The sequence below is a fragment of the Aythya ferina genome (assembly GCF_964211825.1).
Source record: "Aythya ferina genome assembly, chromosome: 10".
Taxonomy (NCBI): domain Eukaryota; kingdom Metazoa; phylum Chordata; class Aves; order Anseriformes; family Anatidae; genus Aythya; species Aythya ferina.
In genome coordinates, this window is record NC_140306.1 from 11981703 (window position 1) to 11998370 (window position 16668).

Below are 16668 nucleotides of genomic sequence, written 5' to 3' on the forward strand. Positions count from 1 at the left end.
GGACAGTGGGGACAGCAGGGACCAGCGGGCAGCACGGGCAGCCGTGCTGAGCCAGAGACCCGAAATCATGGCTGCTCGCTTTCGCCAGCAAATCTTGCATTTGTGTGGTTTCCTTTTCCTTCTCCTACGTACTCCTTTTTCCTTCTCTCTTCATGTTGTTCCCTTTCCCGTGGAGGCAAATTTCAGCCCTTCCAACCTTTGGGTTCCAAACTCTGCGCAAGAGCAAAACTAATCAGGGAGTCCCAGCAGGGCTCAGCATTAATTACCCGTGAGATGCTAATCTGCTGCAGGGTCTCGAGTGCTCCTTCAGCCGAGCCGTCCTTTTCCTTTTCCTTCTGCTCTGCAATTCCCCTGGCAGCTGCCTGCCGACTCCCCACAGCCTCCCCAGGCAATTTGTGCTGAACAAGATCACGAGCTAAATTCCTAGCCCAGAAAAGCTCCCGTGCAGAGCAGCAGGGACAGAAAAAAGCCCAACCCTGCTGCAGCCTCTGTCTGCTTCCAGAGGCAGCAGAAGGATGGGAGTTGTCTTCTCCATCAGCCAGAGCTTCTGCCCCAGATTCCCCATGCCCCCAGGTCCCAGGTTAGACGGCCTGAATGTAGCTGAAGGAAATAAGACAGGGAATCCTCGTGCCTGGATTCCCCGGTGGCAGTGCCTTCTTGCCTGCCCGGTGCTGGCTGTGACGTTCTGGGAACCTTCCTGGCTCCAATTCCTTGCACTTTTCCTTGGAAAGCAGCAGCTGGAGTTCAGGTGGATCCCGAAACCAGCCAGAAATGGTGCCAGCGAGGTCAGCCTGTCCTGGCTGGAGGCCTGCTGGGTGGGCTGTGGTGGCAGAGGTGACACCGGCAGAGGCAGAGGTGGAAATGCTGAAGGATGAAGTGGTTGCAGGAGGAAAGTAAGTGCACCCTGAGCTACTTGGAGTAGAGACTGAGCTCCCCGATGGCTTTGCTGAGGGGGACGCTGTGGGGCTGCCCATCCTCAGTGGGACATGCGCCTGGAAGGGGACTGCTTCTCTGCTTCTGGCTGGGGTCTGAGCAGGGAAATCATTTTGAAACCTCCTTGGATGTTTCTAGGGTTTGTCCAACCCAGCCACAAGAGAGAGATTGAAGTCGGATTCCCTTGAGCCCTCAGAGATGAGGGAGAAGACAGCAGGGGCTGGACAAGCTGCCAGGAGAAGCATCCTGCCAGGATCAGGCACAGGCAGAGTGCAGGGACATCCCCTGCAGCCCGCCGGTCCCAAGGGATCTGTGTGGTGACAAGCAGCACATGAGGGGCACCTGATGTGCCGCAGGGGTTTGGAGGGTCACAGGTGCTGAAAGGCCCCCTGCTCATTCACACACATGGAAATAAAACCCAGCCTGGCTTTTCCAGCCTTAATGGTCCTGATTTCTCAGCAGGACTTGGCAAGGGCTAGCCACTGGGGGGCGAGGACCCTGTAGAGCCACAGCCCTACATGCACTGGGGCTATTGCCAACCAAATTAGCCCTTTTTCTCCTCCCCCACCCCTTAGGTTGAGGGCTGCAACCTTTAACTTTGGAGGAGGTAAACAGCTGCAGCCCTAATTGGCCTGTTTGCAGCCATCAGCTGCTGCTGTTTCTCTGCCTCTCCTTCAGCTCCTGGTAGGTGGTGTGTTTTTTTTTCCTCTTTTTATAGTGTATTCTCAGGAGTCAATTTGCAGAGATCCAGAAATTGCTCCAGTTTCTGGGTCACTCTGCTGCTGAGTGCTTGTTAAAGGGTTCCCCGGGGTATGTGCTGGTGCAGGCTGTTTTCACAGGCTGTGGAAATTCAGCTGCCCCGCTGTGGGGCTGCATGCTCTGGGGCACGGGGTGCCTCCTTACTGGGGGTCCCCAGCAGCCATGGAGGCTGCAGGTACAGAGCCTGAGGACCTCCTGGGAGGACACAGCTCACCCTGGGGGTGTCACAGTGCGTGTCCCATCCTATTTCACAACCCAGTTGAAAAGTGTGTTGTATTAATGGATGCATCAGCCTGGTTTACCTGGGGCTGGGTGCAGGAACACAGAGTCTGCCTCTCTGGGGTCTTCTGAACACCCCACAAGCCCTCACCGAGCCCCAGAGTGGGGACATCCCGGGCCACCCGCCCTCTGTCACCCTCCCCTATGTGTGAGCAGCTCTGGGGGCACTGAACAGGCTCTTGGCACAGTGCTGGGGCATCGGGTGCCCGAGGAGGGCAGCAGAAAGGAGCTGCAGAGGGAGGAGAGAAGCCTCTCTCCTCACAGCAGCTGCTTTATTTTCAGCCCCTGGAATTGGGGCAGCTCTCCTTGGGGACCGGAGGCCTTTTATTCTGGGGCTGCCTGCGCTCATCCCTATTTATAGCTGGCATCTCTACAGCTGCAGCCTCCGTTAACAAGCGGGATCTGAAGCTGCCCAGCAGGCACAGGGGCTGAGCTGTGGCGTTGATCAAGAAATTGGGAGAGGGACGGAGAGGCGTAACATCCCACCGTGCCCCTTGGCACTGCTCAGGCTTCTCGGAAGCCAGGCAGAGGGGGATCGGGGCAGGAAGGGGGAAAGTGGGAAATTAAGGATGCCTCTGGGATCAGCGGGGTGCTCACTCTTCTCCTTCCCCCTTGCTCCCAACAACCCCTGCAGGGGATGGGAGAAGCAGGGATCTAGGCAAGGTGCCCGCTCGCCCATCCTGCTGTGGGGTGAGGTTTGTGGGCACTGGGACAGCACAGTGGGTGCCTGGGCCTGCAGCAGAGCACCCCGCTGCTTTGGAAGCTCTGTGGCCTGGAGCAAAGGGCTTTCCTACTGACTGTAGGAAGAGCAAAGCACCCCAGAAGAGCTTGAGTTAGTGTAAGGATAGCTCTTACCCGAGATAACAAGTGAGAATGCTCTGGTCTGGTCTGAAACACCACGCTCCTTGCTCTGGGAGCCCTGCTGGAGGTGCCACGGGGGCTCTTTGACCCCCCAGCACTGTGACCACCATGGGACTGACACCTTAAGGTGGGAACAGAGGGGGTCAGGGTGCTTTGGGGTCTCTGTGGGATCTGGATTTGTTTGCTCAGCCAGGGAGGATTTTCCTGCTGCCCCTGAACACCCTGAGGTCACAGAACTCAGGCTGAGGGTGGTGGTGGTCCCAAACCCTCAAACAACCCTGCTGCAAGGATTTGGCTGCCGAAGGTTTGATTGATCAGCATCCATGGATGCTTTACAGGCTCCCAGCGATGCCAAAGCCCACTCAGGCTGAGAAGCCCTGAGCCAAAACCCTCCTCGTGCCCCTGTCCTGTGTGCCTGGGCTCTGGGGCTGGCCCCAGCCTGGGAAAGCCCCGGGGCAGGCAGTGAGGCTCCAGGTAATTAGGGAGGAGGAAGCAAGACTTCAAAGCGGGGCCAGGTGCAGTCACCATAGGGATGGTGAGGCTGCAGGGCTCTCCTTCTCCCTGCCTTGGCCCCTTCCTGCCCAACATCATTTAACGAGGGCAGCAGGTAGGTGCTGTTTCCTACGTGACTGAAATTATCAGGGAGTTGCATGTGGTTGTAAACCCTCCCTCCCACTCGGAGGTGAGCAGAGAAGGGCTTCAGTGGTGTTTGATTTGAGGCAAAACCTCTTTGAAATGGCTGCAGGACCAGCTGCACCTCTGAGGCTTCTCCCAAAAACCTTCCCTAAGCTTCCCCTGCCTTTGAGTTAGCGTGAGCGTGTTTGGCTGCAGCAGCTAGAGGCAAGGGCCTTGCTTCTGGGAGGATGCGGTGAACCTCTGGGGCAAAGCGCAGGATTGATCCTCCTGCTCCTCACTGCGGCAGAAAAGCATCCTGACCAGGAAGCAGGAATGGGCTACAGCCTAATTCTGGTTGCTTCAGGTCTCCTGCACTCCCCTCCTCGTTTAGTAAGTCAGGACAGGAGGAACCACTGATCGAACCCGTATTACCTACAAGGAAAGTCACTGCTATTTGGGCAGCAGCTGCCAGGGACAACGTCAAGCAGGACAGGTTTGTACTTTGCATGCCGCCTTCTGCTTCCTCCCTCCCCTGACAGCAGGGAGTAGGGATAAGGGCAGCCGGAGAGATCTGCACTGCCCACCCCTCACATAGGACTGAGGTGGTGTAGGACCTGCAAAAGCAATGTGCTTAGTGGATGGTGCAAGGGGAATTCTGTTGGTCTGGATGTGACAGGGGCAAGGGCTGGTCCTGCTATCTGTGAATCCTACACAATTCCTTCTAAATAAGCAAAAGACTGCAGAGGGGCAGGGACACCCAGCACCTCTGCACCAACCCATCAGCCTCCCCCCCACCCCAAGCCCAACATAAAAAGGCAAGGCAGCGGCGGTTTTATTTCAAAGTAGAACAAAGGTGTCTTTAATTCTTTCTGGAGATGCAACATTTGGATTTGCCATGTGTCTGTGCTCAGACTAGCTGTTTGTGTGCGTTTAGTCAGGGCACATCTGTACAGGGAAAACCAAAAGCAGGAGACTATTTTATAACCAGGCCCAGTCTCACCTCTGGTAACAAAACCCTGTTACCCAGCCCAACAGCATGACAGCGTGGTCCCTTGCACAGCAAATGTTGCTGAGCAGATAGCCTCTAGAGAACAAAATCTAAAAATAAAACATACTCGCAGGTATTTTTCACGGCAACTTTTTTTCCCTAATTTTGCTGGGATGGAGTTTTGGCTCAAAGTGAATCCAGTCCCAGGCTTCTCATCTCCCTTCACCCGACCGCTAAACCGGAGCGTTACAGTGCGTCAAGGATGTTGTCAATTTTGGTGACCAGATCCTGGCGCTTGTTGGAATGCATCTTCTCGTTCTCAATGTAGGTGTCCTTCTTGAGCTTGCCAGCTACCAGCCGCTCGGCTTCAACTGAGGACTTGAGAACGAGCTCCTTGACCTGGCTGTCCAGCTTCTGAATCTCACTTACCTTATAGGAGTGAGAAAGGAAAGGAATATGAGAGGAGAAAACAACTACAACAACAAAAAAATACATTCTTAAGTGAAGCTGAAATAGAAGAGATGATTGAGCTGGAGCAAAAGATGAAGTCAGTGCTAAATGGAAATGTCTCCAGTCCCTGAATATTGTCTCCTGAGCTGCTGCCTCTTTCTGCCATCACATTGAGGAACAGCTCATGAATGGATAATTAAGCAGCGCAGATAAAGTGGCTCTGAGGACCCAGGAGCCATACTGGCAGGAAACAGATGCAATGACTGTTAAAGAGTGCTTAATGATGGATTTTAAAGGCTTTAAGCTAAATCACAACTATGACAGCTGGAAGATGTGCCCCTGCAGTTAATGTTAATGGTGTGTGAGAAGCAGTGCTATTAAAGACAGAGCTACTCCTAGAGATAACAGATTAAGAAAGGTGTCTGTTGGTTGAATGGACCTTGGAGATTAAAATGTCCCCTGCTCGGGGTTAGGTGGCTGTTCCAGGTAAGTGTTGAAATGGAGTGGATGGAGGAAAGGACAGTGGGTGTGCTCACTCTGTCACAGCTTTCAACACGGTGCAACAAAATACCCCCTGAGGAGCATCGTGTTACTAAAAATCTGTCAGCACCAAATTCACACATGCAAGAAAGTAGGAGATTAGGGAGAAGATTTTGGTTTGGCTGGTATGAGTAGCAGCGTCAGAACTGATAATGTGTTGATAGTTCCTATTTTTGCCCACGTGTCACTGCCATGAGCTCAATACCAAGCATCAGGACTTTGTTACAAAAATGTTAACCTGTACCCATGCAGCAGGTTTTAGGGGCTGTTTAAGAAACATTGCGAGCAGCTGTTTTACCAACAGCACTTCCAGGGCTGCAAAACCAAGATTACTGCAAATAGGAAAAGAAAAAGCTGATCTTCACACCCTCAGGCAGGGATCAAGGTACTGAGGGGGAAGGGCAAAGATGCAAGCTGCGGAAATTAAACCTTAAATTAAGTTGCCTAGAATATTTAACAGCCAAAAGCAGGAGAACTTAAAACAAAGAGTAAAATCTTACTTTATCACATAAGTCAGAGCCTTCTGTCTTCAGTTTAGATTGCAGAGCAGCTATTTCATTAGCCAGGGCCTTGTGCTCGGTCTCCAAAGACTTCTTGCCACTGTTCAGGGTGGAGATGTCTCGTGACTGCTTGTATTTATTCACTGCTTCATCGAAATGACGGTACAGCCCAAGCCTCTTGTTTACCAGAGTAAGCACTTGCTCTGTGATGCAGGCAACCTTCATCCTAGCTTCAGCAGCTGGATCCTAGAATAGGACAGAAGAGACCCAAGCAGTAGTACCTTTGATCTGCATCAAGCCGTGCCTGCAATCTGCCACACAACTATTACAGAAACTGCACCCTTTGCGATTTAGTCAACTGACAGCAATTAGGCAAATGGCACAAGGACTGACTAGGGCAAGTGCCTTGCAAATTCATCCTAGCCCATCAAATAGCTTGACGAAAGGTAAGTAAAAAACATTGCAGAATGAGAATTGCAGATGTCCCCATTTATTAAAGATAAATTCCTTTTTATCTGAAGGGCAAAACTCAGATTAGTCATAGTACACCAATTCAAGCCCTGCATGAGTATCAGCGCTCAGGTAGCATAAAAACTGGGCTCCATTTAAATATCTAGCAGGGTACACGATCCCCAGAAACATTCAGGGAGAATTATTGGCATGAAAAATCTCCAACCATCAACTGAGTAATCTATTAACATTCCTAAAGGTTCTTCCTCATGCTGTACCTTAGTGATGGAGAAATCCAGCCTCACGTAGACAATCACGGTGAAGAACAAGATGTAAAAGGCTCCGACCACCAACAGAGGTTCCTGCAGCATCAGTATTTTATTGAAGGTGTAATGAACCTAGGAGAGAAGTTCAAAACACTGAGCAGTGATCCATGTTACTACAGGGGAGAAATCCTCAGGCAGCAGCAGAACTGGCTGCGTGGTTCAGGTTTTTATTTCTGAAGCCATGGATGTTTTGACCACGACAATGAATAAGGGAGGCCCAACTGGTCATGTTAAGCATGCGGAGAGGCCACACTCACCACTATGTCTTGGATGTGCTGCTCCACCAGGTTGCTCTTGTGTGCCACTATAACCGGGCGTCCAAAAGTGTCCAGGTATGTGTAGTGAAGCTCGTCTGAAGCACGATTGATCTCGTAGGGGCTGTCCACATGGATATTCCTGTGGATAAAGCCAGGCAGCCGTGTATGATTCCACACTGACTGAGGTGATGTAACCTAGCACTTGGCCAGCCAACTGCAGCCTCTAGCACAAGGCCAATTATGCGGTTTGAACACCACTCGAAAAGGAAGCAAAGCTGTGTTCCAAGGTCTCCTCTACATGCATAGTCATGATGTTGTTTCACTGTCCGCAGGCCACTAGAGCAGGCAAAATTGCCACCAACACAGCATCTTCTGCAGTAACAAGGCAGGAGTAATGACACTTACTTGGCACCTTCTGGCAGGACGATCTTGACAGTCAGAGAGTCCGTAACTTGCTCATCGAATACATGGTCGACAAACCTCATTTTCAGAGCATACTGATCACCTAGGAGAATGAAGACCAGAGGGTGGTTACAATTCCGTGAAGAACAAGGGCAACCTTGAAGCTCAGCTCCTAACAGAAGCAAAAGCAGAATTTGGATGGATACATCGGGCAGCAGGGGGCACTAGCTCGCTAAACCTGTATTTTAACCAGATGTCTGCAAGAACCTGAAAGAAGCACAGAAAAGAGGGATGGATTTCCATATTCTAGAAATAATTCCTAGCAACTGTTGTTGCTAAGGTGCAGTGTACCATGGGCTTGAATTCTTTACTGTACAGCAACCACCTTTAAACACAGAGACAAAGGTTTCTTACTCCCTTCCCCTGTAGCACCCACCGAGATTGTAGAGGTATTCGTAGCTTGGCAGGTTATAGCCAATGATGTAATGGGTTTTCCAACCCCCAAAAAGCGGGAAGCGGGGACGGATCTCCATCTCTACGGAGTCATCCAGGACAAGGAGGTGGCTGGTGGAGATGTTTCCAATCTCATCTCTGTAATAGACGTCCTGAGCAGCAGCCGGGAGAATGGTCTGCGTGGAGAGAAGCAATGGTCAGTGCACCACCACAGAGTTATTTCCACTGGAACTGGCAGAAACTGTAACAGCTGTTAAGCATCAAGAAAACAGAGCTGCCACATGAGGGACAACAAAATGGCCATTCAGTTTCACTGAGTGGTAAAATTGTGCTATTAAAAGTGACTGGCCACAGAATTGACTGCCAGTACGAAAATCACCTGGCCTCTAAGTGGATGTGGAAAATCAGCACTTTCTCCAGCCCAGTTCCAAATATACCAGACAGCAGGGGATTTCATCTCACCCGCCAGGACTGCAATTCTCTTTTCACTCCAGCCCACTGCTCCTAGATCACTGAGCTTGCTGGCTTCACACTCAGCAAAATGAGATTTCTGTTTGGCTGCACCACCTTAGAGAATTACAACAATCAATCCTGGAGGCCTCAAGCAGCGAGGAAGGTTTTGGTTCCGATGGAAACAGAAATGCATTTCATACCTGGCTAGTAGAGCCACAGCTTTGTCTTGTCGAGTGCTTTGTGAGCAAGGAATGAATGGGTGAGTTTCCAACTATTACTGTTCAATATGGTATGATAGAAAAGGAAACTCTGGAAATATGAGGGTAAGGAAAGGATGAAAGGCCCTTGTAAAGTGGAAACACGAAAGCAGAGCTGTCAGTGCAGAGAATCAAGGAGTTTAAGGAGTCTCCCTGAGGCTGGAGAGATGACAATGTGGAAAAACACTACGTGCCCTGGTATATATGGTTTCTTTGGCCATCAGATGCAGGAAGGCATATAACTTCTTACTTCTACCTCCAAAAGCCACTTCTGGCTTTTTGGTATGATCCTTCTCTGAAAACAGGTCAGCGCTTTAATCTTCCTTTATTACTTGGGTATGGTAGAAGAGGACAACTGTATTCTTATTTTTCTTTTTAATCCTTAAGGGGGAAGCCATGGTAAAAACAAGTAATGTAAAATGCCAACCTTAAAAGACTTAACGGAAGAGATCCCGCTGTCTGGCTGTCTCTGGTAGTCGTATCTGGAGAAGGGCCCTTTCAGCACTGCTCCCGTGTGCTTTAAGTCAACCGTTTCTTCAACGGCAATGTTCCCCCAGTGAGACACCTCGATGACTCGGGTCATGCTGGTGATGGTCAGGAATGGACTGTTGTTCTCGTAGTGCACCTTCAGAGTGTCCTAGCAAGGAGAAAAGGTAACTTATTAGCCCCGAAGTAAGGAGCAACCTCTCCTCCCAATTATGGGTCTCCATGTCCCCAAGAGAAACTTCCCTGACAAACTCTGCAGAGAACTCTGCATGGGAAGCCTTGAGCCACCCCAAAACAATTCACGCAGGACACCGGAGACCATGGTCACAGGTCACATCCTGCACGTCTGGCAGAGCTGTAACGGTGAGGGGGGGATAGAGATGCATTTCTTCCCCCACTGCAAATACAGCCCTGGGAGAACCATGCTTGGTTTGTTCTGTGGGCACCAGGCAGCAGTCAGTACTGTTGGTACTTGAAGCACCTTGTCAGGGCACACATTCCCAGCCTGAAAATGGGCTGACCCAGACTTATTTGCAATTCTTACAGCAAAGCCTCTGCTTTCCATCCACCAGCCTCTGAGATTCAGGTGCGATGTTTGCGTGACGCTCACTGCAGAGCCACGACCTGTCTGTGCGGACGTTTACCTGGCTGTAGGGAGGGATGTCCTTGAAGGGGCCATACTCAATCATGTCTTCTGTGCGGGAAGGGTTGCCCAGCTTGGTGTAGCTCTCCACATTCCTGGAGGCCAGCTTGACCCGGGTTGTTTGGGTCTTGGTGAAGTACGGCGAGTAGAAGTAGTGATTTCCTTCAAAGACCACAAACTGCTTCTCGCTTTGGGTGATGTGGGTGGGGTAGGGCTGCAGGACATGTGTGAAAACCATTTCAACAGACACGCGCACCTTGCCTCCTGGTGCCAGCGGAGATGGCAGCTTCACAGAGAAGAATTTTCCACTAGAAGAGAGAACAGGTAAGTCACGTGAGATCTCCCTGAGAGAGCGATCAGATCCAACCCCTGCGAGATCCCCTGTGGCTGGGAACTCTTCTGGGATTCTGTGTCGTGTATACGGTGTGCGATAGCAGCCACTGATGTATTTGCTCCTCAGAGGCCTACAGATGTCTTATCAGAGCGGGTGTGTTTATTCTTGATTAAGGAAGCAGGACAAGAGGCAACACAGGGCAAAATTGTTCAGGCACAATTACAGCCTTTGCTTCACAAAGACACCTGGGTCCCATTTTGGAAATGGAATGGTGACATGCTGCCCTCCCTTCTTCTGCATTTATAAAGCATGTTTCAGCAGGGTTTTTCCATTCTTTTTTCAGACGACAAGAGCAATGAGAATCAGAGGAAGCATGTGCGAATGCTTAGAAGACAAATCAAACATTTTAAGCACGAGTTCCCACAAAATCTGTTTATTCTCAGCTTTTTGCCCATAGGAGCTGAAATTAAGGTACAGTCTGAAAATAAGCACGGCTTTGGACTGAGGTACTACAGCAAGGGCTGAGGTTTCACCAAACCAGTAATTATGCAAGAGATGGACCAAGGTGATGCAAGCAAAGGACTTCCAAGCCATGCCTGATGGCCCAGGAGCAGGATCACGTGAAGCCTGGCCCATCTGAGCAAGGTAACTGCACTGTTACATTAACTCCTTAACATTCAGCAGCACCACGCTTCCAAGCCACTTTAAAAGCACCTTTTATTTCTCAGCAATCATGGCTCATAAATACGTGCCTGCCCAGGCTTACAACATACGCACAATATCTGAATCTTGGAAAAGCAGAGCCCCAGGCAAAAGCCAGCAAAAGCTGCTCCTGCAGCAGGGACCAGGCCAGTGCTGGGCACAGCACCCAGCACCCCGGGACTCCCTGATATCACGGACTAAGAGCAGTGATTTGGGGACACAGCCAAAGAGCACTTATCTCTCTGTCATCGTCACTGCCAATCATTTGAGGCCCCAGATGGTGGCAATACGGAAGAGCATGACTGTAGCTATAATGCTTTTCTCACCTGCTGTCCCTTAATGAAGGAACAGGACATTACTTAAGGCAGAAAGTACAAGAGATTGAGCACAGCTGAACCCCCTTAAAGGCAGCTGAGCTGCACTTAAGAAAGACACTGTGGGCCTTATAGGGCTTTCTTCTCACTTGCAGCCTTGGGTGGCTGTGGGAAGCAGGTATGTGCTGCTTGTGTTTGGCTCAGTGCATTTAGATCTAAAGCCACGTATTACCTCCCAAGGAAAGAGCATCAGAAGGAGGGGAATGACTGCTTCTAGGGCATTTTGGGCTGCAGGAACTGGGCTTGGCTGCTTGTGTGAAGTGTGCTCCCTGGCCTTGCAGCACCCTTGGGTGCAGCCTGAGTACAGACTGATCTTTTCAGGAACAAGGGACTCGAAGAATCTGCAGGTACGCAGGACTATGGAATACTTCTACCCTGCCCTGAGGAAGATGTTGCAACACAGACACACAACTCCATGTACTGACCTCAGGGGGTGACACTCACCTTTTGCCCTTAACTTTAGTCTCTCTCACTTCCAAGGTGTTCTCCTCTTCTTCCTCACCCTTTACCTGTTCCAAAACAGATCGATCAGTGTGCTGCTGTTTAAAAGAGTTAACATGACCAGTGTAACCCCCATATAGCTCCCATCTTTGTTTTAAAGGGATATCCCCACAGAAATTACAAGCTGCTACAAGTGTGAGTGAGTTCAAGTGAGTTTGCAGTACAGATAGATACCTTTTAATTTATTATATAGTGCCTTAATTAGCTATTTTCATTAGTACACTGTGGTGAGACTGCCAGAACTGATGCTGGAGTCTTACAAGCTTCTTACATTCCTTGGTCCCCAAGCCAGCACGGTCACTAATTTGTGCAAATGAGCATCTTGGTTAACTGCTTTCTTTACTTCTCTTGTGTGTTTTTAGGGGATAAGGAGTGGGAAAGCTGTGGGAATCTGCGGCCAGCAAGCCAGGAAGCAATGAGCAGCCACTTGTGGGGCTTGTACTGGCGTCCCTCGGGGCAGGGGCTGCATAGGGCGCTCCGTGGGTGATCCTTAACCCCTCGGTATCTCCCTCCCTCCCCCCCAGCCCCAATTGTCCCGTTTAACCCCCAAACCCCCCAGTTTCAGGGCTCAGGGCCGCCGGGGGAGCGGCAGGGCCGGCAGTGCCGACGTGTCCTGTGCGGGCGGTGCCGGGCCGGGCCCAGCCGTGCCCACGGCACCCCACAGCCCCGAGGGGAGCCCTGGGACCCCCCTGAATCCCCCCGGTACCCCTCGATGCCCACCTGCACGCCCAGGTAGGCCAGGCGGGGCTCCAGGCCGGGCTCCAGCGCCAGCAGGAAGGTGGAAGCGGCGGTGCCGGCCGCGTTGGTCAAGCTGAGCTCAGCCGAGACCTTGGCCAGGTGGGTGCTGAGGTCCAGGGTGCGCCTCGCCTCCTCCAGCTGCAGGTCGGCGGCGGCGGCCGCCAGGCAGAGCAGCAGGCGCCACAGCAGCCCCGCCATGGCCGCCTCACGCCGCGGGGAGGGCACAAGATGGCGGCGCCCGCGCTGGGCGGGGAGGGCACAAGATGGCGGCGCCCAGTGCGGGGGGAGGAGGCGCGTGATGGCGGCGCCCAGTGGTGCTTGAGGACCCCCGCCGGGGGAAGGTGGCTGTGGGAGTGCCTGAGTAGAAAGGCGGGGTGGTGAGGGTGGGTTCTGTTTTTTTGTAGGAAAAGCTGCGTTTTGTCTAGGAGCCAGCAGGGGAGGCTGGAAAATGGCTAAAAGCACCAAAACTCTTTGTTCTCACTCCATGGGCAGGGTCCCTAGCCTCACTGTGCCTCCTGGCAGAACTAACAAGCTGCTTGTTTGGATGGTTTGTTGTGTTGGCAGGGTGAGCAGACGGATGCTGCCCTGCTAGGCGAGGTTTAACGCCAGTGGGTTTTAAGCTGAGTTCAAATCTTCCCCTAAAAATCATCAATAATAGTCAAATGAAGCCAGAGCAGAGTGCCACAGGATGGCAAGGCACAGTGGCTCACCCTGAACTGACCTGGGCAGAGAGAGATGGAGAAAGGAAAACGGTGGTGGTTTAACACATGGCTGAGGAAGGGGGGCTGACACTTTGCTCCCGAACATCTGAAGCAGATAAAAGTGAGGATCGGATGTTGTCTGCCACGGAGCAGGGCTGTAGCCTGCGAACCCTGTGGGACAACAGACTTTTCATGTTTCCCTAATGTGATCCAGGGCTTGGCCTTTCTTTAGTATCTTAATATGAGTCACAAAGATAATCCTCTGAATTGGCGTGAGGTTGCCAAGTATCAGAAGGGGATTTCCTACATGTTGTGAGTTTGGATCTGGAGTCAAAAAGCCCCTTGGCAAAGGCTAAATAAAATGGGGTGTTTCTTTGCATTATGTTCCAAGCAACATTGCCTTCTAACTGGCCTTCCCATTCTGCTCTCTGTCCTCCCAAAGTGTGGAAGTCTTCTTGAGTTCAGTCTCTGCTTATTTAGGCAGTAGACCTGTGAATTTGGCAGCTGGCCCTGTTAGTGTCCTAGTGCAAGAGGGTGGTTTTGTCAACGTGTTTTGGATGACATCTGCCCCCAGCACAGCAGGAGCTGATTGCAGGGATGGGTGTCCAGCTCCTCTGGCTCGTGCTTCCAGCTAGGGAAACGTTCCAGGTCCTGCTCTCCAGGAAAAGCATCCTTATCTTTGCCATCTTCTCCAAAGAGCCAGGCTTTGGGGCTGCAGGAACTGGGTGGGCAAGTTAGGGGAGAAACAACTGTGAAACATGGATGGCTGAAGCAAGCAGCTGGCTTTAATTTAAGTCTGGCCAGCAGTGCTGCATCTGGGGGCTCTCTCCGGTTGTCTGGGTTGGTTTTGCTGTGGAAAGCTCCTCTCCCAGGAACGGCTGTCGCTGTCCTTCCTCCAACCCCAGCCTCCATGTCACAGGGAGTAAATGAACTCCAGACTGCGGCTTTAATAACACACACAGCTCCAGCCTTAATTTCCCCTCTCTCCCTCAGGGAAATTTCTTCTGGCAAAGGGAGGGAAAGAAAGAAATGCACATTCCCCTTGTGTCTGGAGATAATTGGGCTTCAGTTGTTACATCCAGGGCCAAAGGTTGCTCTCTGATGGATTCAGCCCAGATCCTGGATCTGAGCTCGCCAGCAAATGCGACGTTTCAACATCTGACCCATCTCAGACTCTGGCGAGCTCTGAATCAGGCTGTTATATGCTAAACCCGTGCTCAGATCCATTTCTAATTGTGATAATTGAGTCATACTGAGTCTGTATAGTGTCTGTTCCAAGACTTCAGCCCTGCCATGTAAGTATAAATTTATCTTTAGGTTGAAAAACCATTGCCTTTAAGATTCTTGCTTGTAGGACAAATTTTGCGCTGCAGGCCCCTATTGCTGCTGTCCTGCATGTTTAAGTTTGCAGAGAGCAAGTATGAAATGGTGTCAGGCTATGGCTGCTTGTGTACAGGCTCAGTTAATGTGCTTGCAGAAGGCATCAGAGAAGCAGGCCCCTGGCCGGGTTTGCTGGTTATGTCTGCGAACAGCTCGTGGGCTGCGCCGAGCAGGAAGGGAGAGGCTGGTTTTAAACATGAGAAGTCCTGCAGGGCCCTGGCCAGATGCTGCACTCTAATTGTTCCAGGCTGCGGTGCCGGCGTGGCTCCGGCATCCTTAGCCTCTTGCACCCTGCCCCGACCCTGTCCTCTCGGCTCGGCTGTGGAGGCAGCATGAGGGAGGTGACCAGACCCCTCTGCCACCCACATGTGATACCCCAGCCCCAGATGATGTGCCACAGGGAGAGCGTGTCCCCCTCAGGGGCACTGAGCATTTGGGAGGGGAATACCCCCAACAGAGCTGGTGCCAGCCAAGCAGTCTGCCAGGGTTGAAGGATGAGAGTGGTCTAATAAATTCCTCTGGCAGGATGAGAAACATACCCAAGGAAAAACCCTACGCTTTTCAGTTTGTAGAGGGACGATGCCAAACTCAGAGCTGTGTCATCTTGAAGAGCAATTTGTTCTCAAGGAGGAAAGAGCTTACACCAGGCACATGGGGACCATGGTATAATGGGTTGCTTTCTGAGGAACCCGGGTCAGGAGCAGATGTGAAACAGGGCTGTGCATGGGCACAGACAGCAGGAGTCATTCTGGCACCACATGAGCTTGCAGATGTAGTTGCAATACAGATCTGACCATGATCCTAGAAAATAAATAATAAATAAAACCACAGACATGTGGCTGTTGTGATGACTGGTATAAAACTTGGTGCTTTGGATTTTATTGGTGTTTCACTGTAATACTGTACATGTCAAATCACGGCATCCTTCTGTATGCCAGAGGGGTGCAAATGGCATTTCTTTTTCTCCCTGCTATCGGTCCTGGACCAGTGAGGTTTTGCATTCCCCAGCCACAAGGGTGCAGGTAAGATCTGTTTGACTGATGGCAGAGTTTACTTAGCCTTGCTAAGGCCCTTGAAAAACAGCTGGAAAAAAAAAAAAAAAAAAAAAAAAAGAGCTTTCCAGTTTCATTATTTTTACAACCTCATTTTACAGCTAGTCAGCACGCGCTGAGCCTCTGCCAAGCAAAACATGCCATGATTCTTGGTTTGGGCTCGCCTGTGACTTCCATGGGAGTGGTGGGCCTGGAAGGGGGGCTCTGGTGCTCAACTGCTGCACTGTTCATCTGCCTTGGAAACATGTCCTGCCTTCTCAAAGACAGCGCTGAAGGCTCACTGTCTGCTCAAGGGCTGTCCCTCTGGGGTTTCTTCAAGTTACATCACGGATCTGCAGCGGAGTCTCCTGTAAATGTTCGCCTTTCTTTAAAATTATGTCTTCCTGGATTTAAGAAGAAAGCCTGCTTTCTTAGCTGTGTTAGAACATGAGGCTCAGAAGGGAAAAAAAAATAGAGAAAACTGTCTGAGCACAGCAAGCAGAAAAACCAAGTGTATGAAGTGTTGGGAAGCACACAGGAAAGCCTGCCAGAGGAAAATGGGAAAGCATCTGTGAGTTTTGTACAGGGGTGAAACAAATATGTTACAGGTATTGTGGCAATAGTGCAGAAAACAATGCTGCAAGGACACTTCATCCATAGAAAATGAACATTCAACTCTGTTTTTTAAAGCTTACTAAAAATGTAACTGAAATGGCTACAGACAAGCACTGGTGGGTTGCTAGTAGAAGAAATCTGCTACATGTGTACAGATTTTGTTACAGGATCAGAGCTTGTTTTGGATAGAGGGAACTGAACTGGCTTAACTGTATCAGAAAATTAGGGTGTGATGCAGCTGCCACTGAAGTACCTCCAGGTGCTGTCAGGGCCTGGGTACAGCACCACCTTCAAACCAGCCATAAAAAAGTAATCTGGCCCTTCTGCATCACACCCAGCTCAAAAATGCCTCTGGCAGCTGGGTTTCTGCGAAGCCGGAGAAGGCATAAGGAGGACAAGGGTGTGAATCTTGGCTTGAAAAGACAAACTCTGCCTTTCACGGGGACCAAGCGGGGCAGGGAATGAATGGGCATGCTCTGAGGCTAGGGGCTGTGGCTGTGGGGTCCTGGCTGCTTTCTGCAGGCAGCAGTGCCCAAACAGAGGGGCACTGCAGCAGTGCTGCCACTTTTCTCCTCACAGGCCGGGAGATGTGGCTAGTTCCCAGCCCAAAGAGGTGTCACGGTGCCGTGTGTCCCCCCCA

General features: G+C 51.1%; 1 protein-coding gene and 1 long non-coding RNA gene across 3 annotated transcripts; one reads left to right on the forward strand and one right to left on the reverse strand.

Annotated features, from left to right (window-relative positions):
- Positions 1–4277: 4277 nt before the first annotated feature.
- On the reverse strand, positions 4278–12575 carry RPN1 (ribophorin I). Its single transcript, XM_084531171.1, has 10 exons — positions 12284–12575; positions 11507–11571; positions 9654–9960; positions 8951–9160; positions 7797–7989; positions 7364–7463; positions 6959–7097; positions 6654–6773; positions 5926–6171; positions 4278–4864 (listed from the first exon to the last, which is right to left on the reverse strand). The coding sequence occupies exons 1-10, from the start codon at positions 12497–12499 to the stop codon at positions 4682–4684; spliced, it is 1779 nt and encodes a 592-aa protein (XP_084387297.1). The 5' UTR covers positions 12500–12575; the 3' UTR covers positions 4278–4681.
- On the forward strand, positions 9977–16449 carry LOC311442243. 2 transcript variants are annotated; one of them, XR_014696535.1, is made up of 3 exons: positions 9977–11180; positions 11384–11479; positions 15536–16449. It is a non-coding gene; the product is annotated as an uncharacterized lncRNA (long non-coding RNA). The 2 variants fall into 2 exon arrangements; XR_014696536.1 differs by lacking the exon at positions 15536–16449 and adding an exon at positions 11926–12078.
- Positions 16450–16668: the final 219 nt, after the last annotated feature.